This window comes from Chaetodon trifascialis, chromosome 9, assembly GCF_039877785.1.
Source record: "Chaetodon trifascialis isolate fChaTrf1 chromosome 9, fChaTrf1.hap1, whole genome shotgun sequence".
In the NCBI taxonomy this organism is placed as follows: domain Eukaryota; kingdom Metazoa; phylum Chordata; class Actinopteri; order Chaetodontiformes; family Chaetodontidae; genus Chaetodon; species Chaetodon trifascialis.
The window spans coordinates 7980001-7993940 of NC_092064.1; the positions used below are offsets into that span (position 1 = coordinate 7980001).

Sequence of the window (13940 nt, forward strand, 5' to 3'; positions counted from 1 at the left end):
CCCAGATTTCTCGTTCTCTTTGCGTCTCTCCCTCTCAGCCTCCACGTCGAGTGCCTGAGCTCTTCTGCTGCACGAGCCTCCAAACAGCCAAACAGTCATGTGGCTCTCCTATCACAGTATAATGAGATTGGGAGCACCCAAATTGAAAGAAGCCATTTTCTACAGCTGTCAACTTATTATCGAGAGGGGACCGACTTATTCCAGTACCTCTAAAGGCAGCGGAGGAGAGAGGGATGAAGGTGATGGAGGGATGGAAGGGAGTGGGTTTGAAGTGAGAGGGGTGCAGAGGGAGGAGGTAGATGGGGAGCTCAGGGGTGAGCTGTTTTACATTTTGAATGTTTTCTTTTTTTCCCATTCAGTCTCTTTCTCTCTGATATTTCAGTTTGGTCACTAGTGCAGCCTTGAAGTCTAAGTCTTTTATTCACCATGTTCCTCTTAATATTTTAAAAAAGCAGCACGTAAGGCTTTCTGGACCCGTGTTTTTGAATGTATGTGAGTGTTTGAGCACCTCTCAGAGTGTGTGAGTGTTTATCTTCCTTCTTCATGACTATTCATATGCAAACAGTAGGCATACTTGTGCCTGAGTGAATGGCTGTCTTTCTACTTTAGCCATGCGTCTGACACTGATTTAGAATTCATTTAGGTGTTTTTATCCGCAGCGACATATAATGAGTGAGCGTACCTGACTGGTTGCACGGATGAAACCTGCTATTTTTCGTACATCCTCTATTGTGCTCCATTCGTCATTTGTTTATTGTAAATTACAAGGAGGATCACGGGCACAGCACTAAGGCAAAGTCAAACGAGGTGAGGAAAAATTTCTGGTGACGCACCTCAGACGAGGCCATAAAACCCTCGAATGGTCACATGCACAGCCGATAGCAGGAGCTGAGCTGCACAGAAATACATTCTCTTCAGCAGAAGGCAAGCGGCTCATTCCCAACGACACATTAACAGACACGAGCACAGCATGCCCCACATATTGACGCCCTGATCACATCCTTTAAATGTCACATGTCCAGCAATGGCCTGCGAGGTTGTGGAACTGGTTTAGGAGGTTTTGAAGATGCCGCGCACAAGCTGTCAGATCCAGCCTCTGCAGGATCTGATGTAGAGTTGAATTTGTCCTTATTTCCAATCAGGACAGTTGATTCTGCGCAACATTTTCAAAGGAGAGCCCCCCCACCACATCCCCCCAAAACACCATCTTTTTTCATTTGGAAAATCAGCTTTAATCCATTTTGAGGATATTAAACTGTAAATAATCTTTTTTGTTTGAGTGTCTTGTCAAAAAGTCACATCTTTTCACAGTTTGCGTTTATTCGGCTCAAAGATGATTATCTGTTTTGTTTGCACCTTTACAGTGTGTTGTAATGTGTTGCTGCAGCAGATTTCAGTAATCATCTCAGCTAAGCAGGTTTTTAGTCCCATGAACTTTGCTGGCTTTTTGTCTGTTAATTAGCAGACATCTCAAAAACTATTTAGCAGATTTCAGTTCAATTTGGCAGAAGTTTGGGCCTTGGGCCAAGAAGGAACTGATTAGATTTTGGTGCAGACAGCACTAATATGTGACCTTTTTCATTTAAAAAATTGTGTTTTGGGGCATCCCCCCCCTCCCCCCGAAAGCGCCTTTCGGGTGGCCTAACCCTAATCCCAACTTAGTCTTTACCAAATGTGGCATATAATGCATAAAAAAAAAGTTTTTACTTCGTTTTCTTTGCTGTGGTTTGTCAGATCCTCTTAGACATAGCCTGTTTTTAAAGCATTAAAACTCCAGCAGAACATTGACATTGTCATATGCGTTTGGGCTTGTGGCTTTCATTGAGGGATAGTTTGTTTATAGGGGACTTTTTAAAGGAAATCTCCTGATTAGGTGTTGTTGAGTACTACTGTATATGTGAACAAAACTCCACAATGTCTTATGTGGCTCAAGAGGGAGCTGTGAGTAGTCTGTGGCTACATCTCAGGGCTACATTAACTGCTACTGGCATAACACATCTGAATCCACAATGAAGTGGTTGTGTACATTGTGGGCAATGTAGGCACCATGTTTTCCTGCAGAAGAAGAATGAGTTTCTACTTCTGCTGCACTGCACTGTTTTTGTGAGGTTCCTGTTGACCCAGCACTGTAGCTCTCTCTCTCTCTCTCTCTCTCTCTCTCTCTCTCTGTGTGTGTGTGTTTCTGCATAGCTCTAGTTTTGTGTGTCCTGTATCTACCGTCTGTATAGCAGAGTGACCTTGATGTCTGCACTCAGCAGGAAGACACTAGAGAGGAGTGATTAACAGGAGAGAGACAAAGAGAAGAGAGACAAAGAGAAGAGAGACAAGTGCAAAGAAAGATGAAAATCACAAAAAAATAAAGTGTAGCAGAGTGTGAAAGTTAAACATGCAACAAGAAAGAAAACAGAAAAGAGAAGAAATGAGTGAGAGAGTGATGGAAAGATGGAAAAAATTGAGAAGTAGAGCGGGAGAGAGAAAGTAGGGTGGAGTGGAGGAGTGACTCACTACACATCTATTGGTTTTTTCTTCTTGTTCTTCTCCCTACAGGCAATCTGGAGGTGCAGTCATCAAGAACAGGTAAGAGGGAGGATGAGCGATGGGAGGGAGGGAGGGAGGGAGGGAGGGAGGGAGGGAGGGAGGAACAAAGAGAGGAATGTTACACTGAATGGTAATCAAACTCACACTTGTACAGGTGAGAAGATGCAGTGCATAGATTGTCCTCACAGTGAAAAACGTGTTACTGTACTGCATGTGTGAGAGTGTGTGTGGTTTTAATAGTATGTAGTTGCCAGCTCAGCTGCTGTAACCCAGGTTGATAGGACCGTGCATCTCTACCTACACAAACACACACTCCGCCCATAACCGCTCATGACTGTCCACTCACTGCCCCTCCTGACTTACACACATGCACATACCCTCAGAAATGTGCAATGATTGAAGCTTGCAGACACACACACACACACACACACACACACACACACACACACACACACACACACACACACACACACACACACACACACACAAAATGTTGCCCTCCACCTGTCCATGACAGTCCACTTGAAGCCCTTCCTCTTTTCACTCAGACACACACGTAAACACACACATGCATGCTGAGCTTCTGGCATCCTCATGCCCTGCTAATGTTGGACCGTATTCCCCTCCTTGTCCTACCACTGACCCCCACACGCCTTCCCTCTTTCTATTATCCTCCCCCCTCCTCTCCTCTTTCCTCCCTCAGTCTTGGTGAGGAGTTCTATAAGGAGGCCATTGAACACTGTCGCAGCTACAATGCCCGTCTGTGTGCCGAGCGCTCCATGCGGCTCCCCTTCCTGGACTCCCAGACTGGCGTGGCCCAGAGTAACTGCTACATCTGGATGGAGAAGAACCATCGTGGACCAGGTGTGTGTCTCTGTGTGTTTGATACCTGGACACAATAAAGTGCTTGGCTGAAGCTTGAGGAGCACTCCAGAGCACTCTTCTTTGTTGGTGTCTGTGTCGTGTTTGCCAGGTGTTATGCTGCAAATTATTCTCTCCAGTCATTTGTCCTGCGGCTTCCTTCCTTCCTGTGCTCTGCTTGTTTCTGTCTCTCTTTCCTTCCTCTCTCCTCTCCCTCATTTCCTCCTCTTTTCCAGGCCTCCTACCTTTCACACCTCAACTTTTTTTTTTTTTTTTTGCTTTCCCCAAAGGGTGTTTCCTCATTGCCTTCTCTTTCTCTGTAACATCAGTGTACTTTGGCAGGGAATCAGACACCCCTGTAGGCAATGATACGCCGCTGGCACCAACTATCCCAGAGAGAATGCACTAATGTGTGTGTGTGTGTGTGTGTGTGTATGTGTGTGTATGTATGTGTATGTGTGTGTATGTGGGTCCGTGTGTGTGCGTGTTAACGATTTAAGTTTGTAGGCTTTGCCTTGTGTCTGTCTGTACAACTCTTTTGTTTGTTAGTTAGGTTTTAGTTGTAATTTGATTTGCATAGAATAGTATTGGATTAAACTCAAAGTTGAATTAATGAGCATTTTGTGTGTTTTATATTCAAGGTTTATTTCTATTTGGTTAACTTCAGTGTCTTTTTAATGGCTGATTATTCATCAGCAACAACTATGGTAAAATAGAAAGTTTTGAAAGTCAACAAAAAGTAGTTAATATTTAAAAACAGCATTAATAATGACACATCTTTAGCATAACATACAGTCCTTTACACCACAGCTATTTAGATTTAAGCCAACCCACAGTCTAGACTGAAGTAGCTCAGCAACTATCACTTTTGTACAGACGTTTATGGTCCCCAGAGGATGAATTTGGGCTTTTCCTATAGTGCCACCTGCAGGTTGACATAACAATTAGATGGATCATGTCCCCCTCGGGGTGATTTGTAATAATATAATTTGGTGATAAAATATCTGAAAAACCAATGTCATTCCCATTATCCTCAGCTGCACTTTGTATTTAGTGCTAACTGACAAATGTTAGTATTCTAACTAAACAATAAATTAAGCTGTGTTAGCATTTAGCTCAAATCACTGCTGTGCCTAGCCTCGCACAGTCACTGGTGGGGCTGAAGGCTCTGAGTCTACTTTAATGTATGCTATAACTGAGCTGTGTATTCCTCTGTGTTTCAGGTCATGCTCCAGGTCAGTTGTACACATATCCCGCTCGCTGCTGGCGCAAGAAGAGACGGCTAAACATCCTGGAGGACCCACGGCTTGTACCGATTGAGTTCAAGATTGGTAATTAAGGAGCATTTTTAATAACTTTAACCAGTGACAATATTGCAAAATCTGTGTATCCACAGGGTGCATATTACTAATTGTAAATTGATGCTAGTCATTAACTTTGAATCCCTCTTGCCCCTTTAATTCCCCTTACGTAGCCTTAAGGTTTGAAAAATCAAAAAGTGCCATTAACTGTTAAATAACTTAAACATTTAATAGCTCGTGGCTCGTTTCACAGCTCTGTGTCATCACTGAGCTTTGTGCATGCATCATAAGTAAGGGAGTTCTTAGTTAAAGTCACAATAAATTGCATATTTTGCTCGTTTACTGATATTCTGCAGCACGTGGGTTAAATAAAGAGAAAATAACTGTAAAGAAAATGTGAAAACCACAAGCAATACACCATGATGTGATATTTGGGTTAAATTTCAGATGATCACTTCAGCGTCTGTACAGTGCAGAAGATGAAACACTTGCCGCCATGAACCAGCCACATTTTGTTTCCTCGGGCCACTGTCAGCTCCACTGAGCATGTCAGCATGACTGTGAGATCTCTGCTGTTTTCTGATTGCAATTGTCTCATTCTCCAGACTACGAAGCTTCTCTAAAGAAGGAGGGGGGCATCCCAGACGGCCCTGTGTTGGAGTCGCTGCTCGCCGGGGAAACCCTGGACAAGAAGGTAGAAACCAAGGAAGAAGAGCCAATGAGCGAGTGTCAGGTGAGACTGGAGTTTCTCTCTCTTCCCTCTTTCATTTTTCCTCCCTCTCTTTTCTGTACTTTGCTGTTCTCTGTGTCTTGTTCTTGTTGTTTTCTCCCTATGTCAGGCTGTCTCTCTCTTTTTATCTGTCTGTATTACCCTCTGTGTTTGTGTTTCTTTGTCTGTCTCTGCCTTTGTCTCTCTCCGAGTGTGTGTTTTGGCGGTGACACAGGCTCCCGCGGCTCTGACAACTCCCTCCTGGCACCGAGTGTGTGCGTGCTTGTGATTGTGTGTGATTGTGCTGCAGCCAGTCTTGGTGTTTTACAGGGATTCCACTCACGCGTTTTACAGACCAACCTTGCGAATAACTATTTGAAGGACATTTGAGGGAAGTCGATCCACCTCTTTGCTCTTTGTCATCCTCCATACAGCATGTTGCGCGCAGTAACTTCTGAGCAAAAACTTGAAGCCCATCTATCTGGAGTATTTCACCAGCTGGAGGCAGTTGCTCTTGAATTCAGATGGACAGCTAATCAATCAGCAGTTGAGTGAATGGCCCTCACAGTGGCCCTTTGAGAGCTGGAGTAGTGTTTAGGGCCTCTAATGCAGGACTTCCCCTGTCTCCAGCTCAGCTCAAGGCTCACCCAGGCAAGCATTATTTCAACCCTCTGGCCCATCATAGCTCCATGAGCACACTTAATTCTTCCCTTACTGCTATTACTTTCAGACTTTTTATGACTCAAAGTGTTATGTATGTTATTTTTGCAATAACCACAAATCATGTTTTTTTTTTTTTTTTAACATAAAGCCGTTTTCCAACACCAAGGACAAGAAACGCTAAAATCTCCTTCTCTTAAAGAGGTGGTCCACTGATTTTATGTGTGAAGTTCAGTTTATTTGTCACAGCCAGTAAAAACAGCTGTTCCATAAAATGGACTACCAAGTTGTGTTATGGGAAATGTAGGAATCAGTGTTTTTGAAACTTGAACCATTTTTGAAACTAAAACTGCTGCTTGATTCTTTTTTTTTTTTTTTTTTTTTTAAGATGTACCTCTTGAGAGTCCCTTAACTTGGAGAAGTGCACTACTAAATTACGAGGTTTACTTTTTCAATTCAGAAGGTCATAAATCGAATTGTTTCTTGATAGGAAATAGTGACGCCTATGGCGATATAGAATTTAGTGTCAGTGGTTTTCCTCTGAAGGCTGTTTTCTGCACTTGGATCAAGCAAACACTTGACCACCCATTGATCCATGCAGAACAAGGCCACAGCAAGGAGAGACTGAGATGGTTAAGGGCAAGAGAAAGAAAAGAGGAGAAAAGGAAAGATAAGGTAAAAAAAGGAAAGTAGTAAACCAGCTAATCCCTCTGACAGCCCATCTGTCTCTCGCTCTCTGTGTCTCATCTGTAGAAGCTGCTGGTTGGGGATTTCCCTCATGAGCTGGAGGTGGATGAGATGGAGGAAGACGTCCCAAAGCGCAAGAACCGTACCAAAGCACGGGTAAGACATAAATGACATTTCATAACTCATCTCTTTTTTTTTCACCCTGGTCATTTTACATTAAACTAACAAGTCACGAAAGTCAAGAAATAGTTTGGCTGTCACTGCAGAAGAGTGAAGCCAGGGAAGGAAAAGTCTGCCAAAATGGCCGAGATCAGGCTCAGAATCAGACTGTGATGTAAAAGCACTGCCTGTCAGACACAGAGCATACGAGTTCTGTTTTAGATTACACTGTAAAATGAGAATAGCCAGAAGTAATTCTGCAGTACAAGACTTAGAGGGAATCTGCTACATTTGCACAACATAAACTGCGTATTGTACGAGTCACGTCGCTGCAGTCAAATGAATATTACAGTGGACAAATTGTACTAATTACATTGACAGAAATGTCACTTTTTTCTAATTCATGGTCTGAAGTTATGACTTACTGTACAGTGTTTCCTAAAGAGATTTTGACGTCTAGGTCTGGAATTATTTTGTGCTTTCTCTTTTCTCTCCTGAGTCTGACAAAACAACAGCTATTAACAGAGAATAGATGCAAACAGATCCAGAGATTTAAATCATGCTGGGACAACCTTTATTCCTTTTTTCTCTATTTTTTTTACAACTTTGATTAGGTCAGACAGGTTTTTTTTCCTCCACTCTTTTGGGGCATCCTATGGGAAGATAATCAAGTGCTAACAATGTATTCTGAAAGTCATCACACACACATACACTCACACGCAGACACCAGGGTTGCTAATTGGAGCTGTTGCTCCCCTGCTAGGTGTCATCAGCCCCCTCCTGCTGGAAGTGGAGCTTTACACTGAGAGCAGATGATTAGAATGCAAACGGGTGTGTGTGTGTGTGTGTGTGTGTGTGTGTGTGTGTGAGTGCGTGCATGTGTACGAGTTAGGAGTGCTGTTACATTCTTTTTTATTGTGTATATGTTTGCATAGAGGACTTGTATTGAAGTTCAAACTTTTTCGTGTGCACGCGTGTGTGTGTGTGTGTGTGGCCTTTGCAGGCCTACGGTGTCGGGGGCATGAGGAAGAGACAGGAGCCGCCTGCCATCGAAGACAGAGACAAGCCTTACGTCTGTGACAGTGAGCACTGCAATTTTATTTCTTTATTCTTGTTTTTCCTCCTTTTCCTAAGTGTCTCTTTTATTCTTGACTCACACATGCCGAAAACTAATTTTCTACACTCGGTGTGTGTGTGTGTGTGTGTGTGTGTGTGTGTGTGTGTGTGTGTGTGTGTGTGTGTGTGTGTGTGTGTGTGTGTTACAGTCTGTGGAAAGCGCTATAAGAACCGACCAGGGCTGAGTTACCATTATACTCATACACACCTGGCAGATGAGGAGGGGGAAGAGGACTCTGAGCGACACACACTACCCTTCCAGCGCAAGAACAACCACAAGCGTGAGTCTGCTGTCTGACTTACAGCCGTCCAGCAGTCCATCATCATTCCTTGTTTATGTCATGTCGAGTGTTTTGGTTGGTCGAACAGGCTCAGGTACAGAGCAAACCTATGGTTTAGATCTGCAGATTCCGGGTCATCCCAACAAACCTCAAAAATCAGAATATTATCGACAACTACTGATCGTGCTGGAGTTGCTCCCGCAGCATTATAGATAGTTACAGTGCTGACTGAGCCAAATCCAAAATGTGCACTTGTGTGGATGACAGATTAGAGTTCTCCCACTAGAGTGCTGGGTTTAGCTGATTTTTCCAGCTCTTACTGATTCCCTTTTCAGACTGACGCTCTGACGCAGGTTGAAACTGTGGGCCAACATAAATCATCCGACTTGGCTTCTTGGCCAGGGTTAAACAAGGGCAGATGTTGGTGAACCAAAAGTCTGAAAAAAACTTTGTTAGGTAAGGGCATAATGCAATTCTGTGTAATTCTGTGTAATTCTGTGTAAAACATGCAACTACAGATGTGGATGGGAGCTTGTGCAGAGACAGAGAAAACGAGGATTAACCTGTCACTGCACCCTAATATGAATGAAGACACAAGAGGTTTAAACATGCATTGAGTAGACCTGCACCATAAGTGCGTCCCTTCCATTAAAAGTTGTTTGCTACACTTTTGCTTGTTGTTCCCTGTTGGTAGCAGAAGGCTATTGAAGGTTGCACATGAAACATCAATATTCAAATGGTTGGCCAAAGGCTATCTTAGCCCAAGGGTAATTTTACCTTTTTCTGCACTGTAGCATTTAACCTTTCATTGTCTGGGTTACACTAGCCCAGGGCTAAAGTCACTGTCAGACCGCTTGTATTAAAGGTCACACAGTCAGGTAGAATGTACAATCAGCTACCAATAAGCACAGGGAATCATATAGATATTTGTCAGACGACAATACTCAGAAAAAAGACCATATAATGATAAAATACTGAGTGAAAATGCTGCTGATGATCAGCACTGAACATCATTCCAGTGTTTCAAGGCATCAAGGTTCATTTCATGTCCATACAACACAGGGTTGTACAGTTAAATATAATTCGTAGACCCTTCATGCTCACATAGAACACGTATACAGATTTTTAAATTAGAATAGAATAGAATAGAATAAATCTAAAATGAACCTATTAATAAATCTGACATCACCTATTTTAGTTAATACAACACTTCAGACAGTTTCAAGAGCTCCTGCAAAGATACCCCAGCTCTTCAATCAACACTCGTCAGCTCTAAATAGCTGTCAATAATCAACCACCAGTCACACACACTGGGAAATTTCTGAGGAAATACTGTGCCTTCCAATTTACAGCTCACAGTGTTGCTGCCGCTATCAGCGTCTTAATGAGAATCCATAAATGTGCTGGTCCAGAATATCATGAGCTAGTCATGAAGACGCATGGTGCTGTTTGCCAATGCCTCCAGCACTTCTTGCCAGACGGTCTAGGTATGTATGTAGATGCAGAATGGAAGGGGCACAGTTGTTTCTGTCATGAAGTTGCATATCATAGATTAGTACAATCAAAAGTCAAGTATGTTTAGCCATGCTAGTGGCATGGCTCTATGAATGGCAATGTTGGTTGGTTGGTCTGTCCAGACTAAAATATCTTAATAACTACAGGCTGAATTATAATCGTGCTGATGACCCCTTGACTTGATGCTGTCATCAGGTCAAAATTGCAGTTTGTCAATACTTTGGTTTATCACCAAATATCTACAGAATTAATGGCATTAGTCTCAACTGTACTTTGTGGTAATTAGCAAATGTTAGCATAGTAACATGCTAAATTAACATGGTGAACGTTGTAGGTATTGTACCTTAGCACCAATATTATCATAATGAGCATGTTAGTATGCTGACATTAGCCTTTAGCTCAAAGCACCACTGGACCATAAGCATTATTATAGGGAGCATAGACATTAGTTTATCCCATACCCGAAGTCCCCAGCTCAGTGTTCTAGGAATCCCACACCTATACGACAATGCTGCACCTCACGATTTATGTCCAGTGTCAACGTTCAGTGCCAGTGCAGGGTGTAGTAAGTCCTGTATGAAGCAAGGCAGAAAGTAAGAATGTGGAGGTTGGAATGACGCATGTTTGACCTGCAGGAGACAGACCTGCAATTTTTGTTTGCCTTTTTACGAACTGTAACCACGATCCTTCCCTAACCATAGCCTTTTTTTGATGTTGTTGTTTACCACAGTTTGTTTACTTTAAGCACAATCTTTCCCTGACTTTAAACATACTGTAGTCGCCATGTGCAGCTATTGTACAAAAGCAAGAATTTGAAAAGCATACATTGCATTTGTATTGGACCCCATTGTCACTGAACATAATCCAGGGTGTTGCAGAATCAACCAATATCAACATATCTGGTGATGAGAAGTGTGTGCAATATGCAGAAAAACATGCTTTGCATTGCAGTTGTTGAACATTTTGAAGTTTTCCTACCTTCCACTTAATTTTGGTGCTCCAATAAGCTGCCGTATATCAACCACGTCTTGGCACTGCATGGAAAGATTTAATGGAAATTGACCACTATAAATGTTATTACTTGCACCTATGTTTGACAAGTTATGATGCCCATCATGAAATATGTCTTGTGTACATCTGGCTGAGGGACATTTACTCACACTGAACGTCAGTGTGGATTTCACCTCATACCACCTCGTTCCCTGTGGAACTTTTGGCTTAAATTTAATAAGATGAACTGCAGAAAGTAGTTATTGTGTTTTGGCAGACTTCCTGAGGCTGTAAAGGGGCCTGGTGCAAAACCTAGAGGGATCCAGGTTTGTACAGGCATTTAAGCAGTGGAGTGTGATTGTCCAAAGATCACTTGTGCAGTAAAAAAGCATTGAATTATAGAGAACAATATGTATGCAGTAACAGCACTTTGGGTTGTCGCCAGAGTGCAAAGCTACAGTGGTTCTGCAAAATGTTTTGTGTTTGCCATAAGAGAACAATAAATGCTAGTGAACAATCATTAAAGCAAATATTAGGGTTTGTATGAACAGGTCATGAATCAGACTCCTGTCACCTGCACCATCCACACTAACCAACGCTCACCATCCTGGCTTCTTTCTCTTTCAGTGTGTTTTTTCATTTGCTGCTGGCTTCTGTGGGTTTTTTTTTGTTTTGTTTTTTTTTGAACACTTCTTTTAAGGACAATAGTATGCATTTATCCTGCGGGGGATTGTGTTTTGGTCACTTATCGTCAGTAAAATGGCTACAGTTGTTCACACAAGACAAAACAAAAAAACAATAGAAATAGCAGTGGACATTTGAAAAGGGAGTGTGGACGATTCATCCGCGGTCTTTTCTTAAAACAAGCAATTTGCTCAGAATAGAATGCAACTAAACACAAAAACACACATGTCCACATTATCTGTGGATGCTGCGCTACAACAATGTCCACACTGAAACTATGCTGCCTCTCAGTTAATTGGCAGTGTGTGTTTTTAAATTGGCCTGTCTGACAGAACAGACTGGCCCTCTGTGTGTGTGTGTGTGTGTGTGTGTGTGTGTGTGCGCGTGCGCGCGTGTGTATTTGTGTGTGTGCCCATGCTGCAGTCTTAGGTCTCTCCAGTGGAGGAGAGCAAGAGAGACAGCATTTGAATCGTTTAATATCCCCCATCACTCCCTCCCAAACAGTCAGTAATCACACACACACACACACACACACACACACACACACACACACACACACACACACACACACACACACACACACACACACACACACACACACACACAGTCTCAGAAAATGCAATCTTCTCTGCTGAAATGGAAAAGGAAGCTTAGCCTTTTGGGTTGGTGTGTATATGTGTGTCCACATGCACAAGTGCACATGCATTTGCAAAGCTCTGTGAGTGTGTTCATATGTGTGAGTGTGCATTCACAAATGTGTGTTTGAGCCATTATAGCCTTCCCCAATTTGCTAAGCGTCATGGAAGAGACCCTCCACCCTCTACCCCTCGGTATATTGCCACATATGTAATAATTTTAATATGGCTCCCGCAAATGAGAGCAGCCCTGCATGCATAATTCATGCTATACAAAAAGCTGTCTAGACGCTATGGCATGTATGCCGCATCCACTACACAAGTGTGAGCCGAAACTTATCAAAAAAACTAGGAAACTGTCTTTTCTGAACCTTATCCAGCTCCATTCTCTCTCTGTTTTTCCATCAGTGTGATAAATGAGAGATTATTCCAGCAGGAGATGAGATTTTCCTTCCCTCTCTTTCTCTTCGTCCATCTTTCACCACTTTCCTCTTCTCCTTTTGCTCTGCATCCTCACTTAACCCTCCTCTCCCATCCCTCTCTGCCTCTCATTTTCCATTCTCTTCACTCTTGTTTTGCTTCATCCATCACCCAGCTTTGGGTTTCCTTTTAATTTATTTCTTTGTTTTGTGTCTATGCTTCCCCCGATCATCACCAGAATCAACCACCACTACTAAACCTCTCCATATATCTGGATCCCAGCTGATATACTATTTACTCAAAATGAGCAGCGGCATTAAAATTCATGACTGCGCCACTCACTATGTGTTTTTTTTACACTCTTCTTCTACTTCTTTCCCTCCAAACAGAAGGCTGGAGGTAGAGAGGGAAGGAGGGAGGAAGGGAGAGTTAGATATGGGGTGGGGAGGGGGCTCTTTTGGCATTGATGATGATGGTGGTGGGGTGGGGGAAGAAGAAGAAGAAGAAGAGGAGGAGGAGGAGACTGAGGAGAAGTAGATGAATAAGGGGGATGTTTACTTTAGAGGTTGGCCCTGCAGTGTCCACCTGAAAATTGGTTTTTGTGGGTATGGATAGAGAGAGAGAGTGAGAGAGAGAGAGAGAGAGGGCGAGAGAGAGAGAGAGAGAGAGAGAGAGAGAGAGAGAGAACGAGGTAAATGAGAAATAGACAGCAAAATAGAGCGAAATAGTGAAATAGCAGGGATAAGATAAATAGATTGCAAGAAGGACACAAACTGAGAGGAACAACAACTGTGAGTGAATGAAAGAAATAAGAAAAAGACAGAGAGGCAGAGGGGAAGGGGTGGGGGGGTGGGGAGGTATAGATGTCATTAAATCCCCCCTCTCAAATCAGAGCTGAGATTCAGAGGCCACTTTATCTGGACGGACAGACGGTCCTACGGTGTGGAGCAGCAGGGACGCTCTGAGTGTGTGTGCCTGCATGTGTGTGTTTAAAAATGTGCGCAGCACACACACAAATGCATGTTCATTTCTGTGTGTGTGTGTGTGTGCATGCATGTGTGTCTGTTTGTGCTTCTGTATGCCACCGAGCCATGTGAATGCGCTTTATGTGCAATCATGTCCAACTTTGAGTGTGTGTGTGTGTGTGTGTGTGTGTGTGTGTGTGTGTGTGTGTGTGTGTGTGTGTGTGTGAGACATGTAATTGAGCCCTTTGAAGGTCAGCGTCCCTCTGTTCCTACTCACCATTGTTGGCTGTTGAGTTTTGTTTTCCCCCTCTCCAGTTTTTTTGCCTTGTGTCTCAAAATGGCCTCCCTGTCCCCCTCCCGCTGTCTGCAGACAGAGGAGTGAAGGACGAATTTTGATCAACCAACATCAATATAAAACA

General features: G+C 43.0%; 1 protein-coding gene across 1 annotated transcript in view; it reads left to right on the forward strand.

Annotated features, from left to right (window-relative positions):
- The window catches only part of dpf1 (double PHD fingers 1), a 42268-nt gene that overhangs the window by 9034 nt on the left and 19294 nt on the right, over positions 1-13940 (forward strand). Inside the window, exons 2-8 of the mRNA XM_070969949.1 lie at positions 2548-2577; positions 3242-3402; positions 4623-4730; positions 5306-5433; positions 6823-6912; positions 7919-7997; positions 8181-8312. Of these exons, the coding sequence (XP_070826050.1) occupies positions 2548-2577; positions 3242-3402; positions 4623-4730; positions 5306-5433; positions 6823-6912; positions 7919-7997; positions 8181-8312 (728 nt within the window). The remainder of the gene's footprint in view (positions 1-2547; positions 2578-3241; positions 3403-4622; positions 4731-5305; positions 5434-6822; positions 6913-7918; positions 7998-8180; positions 8313-13940) is intronic.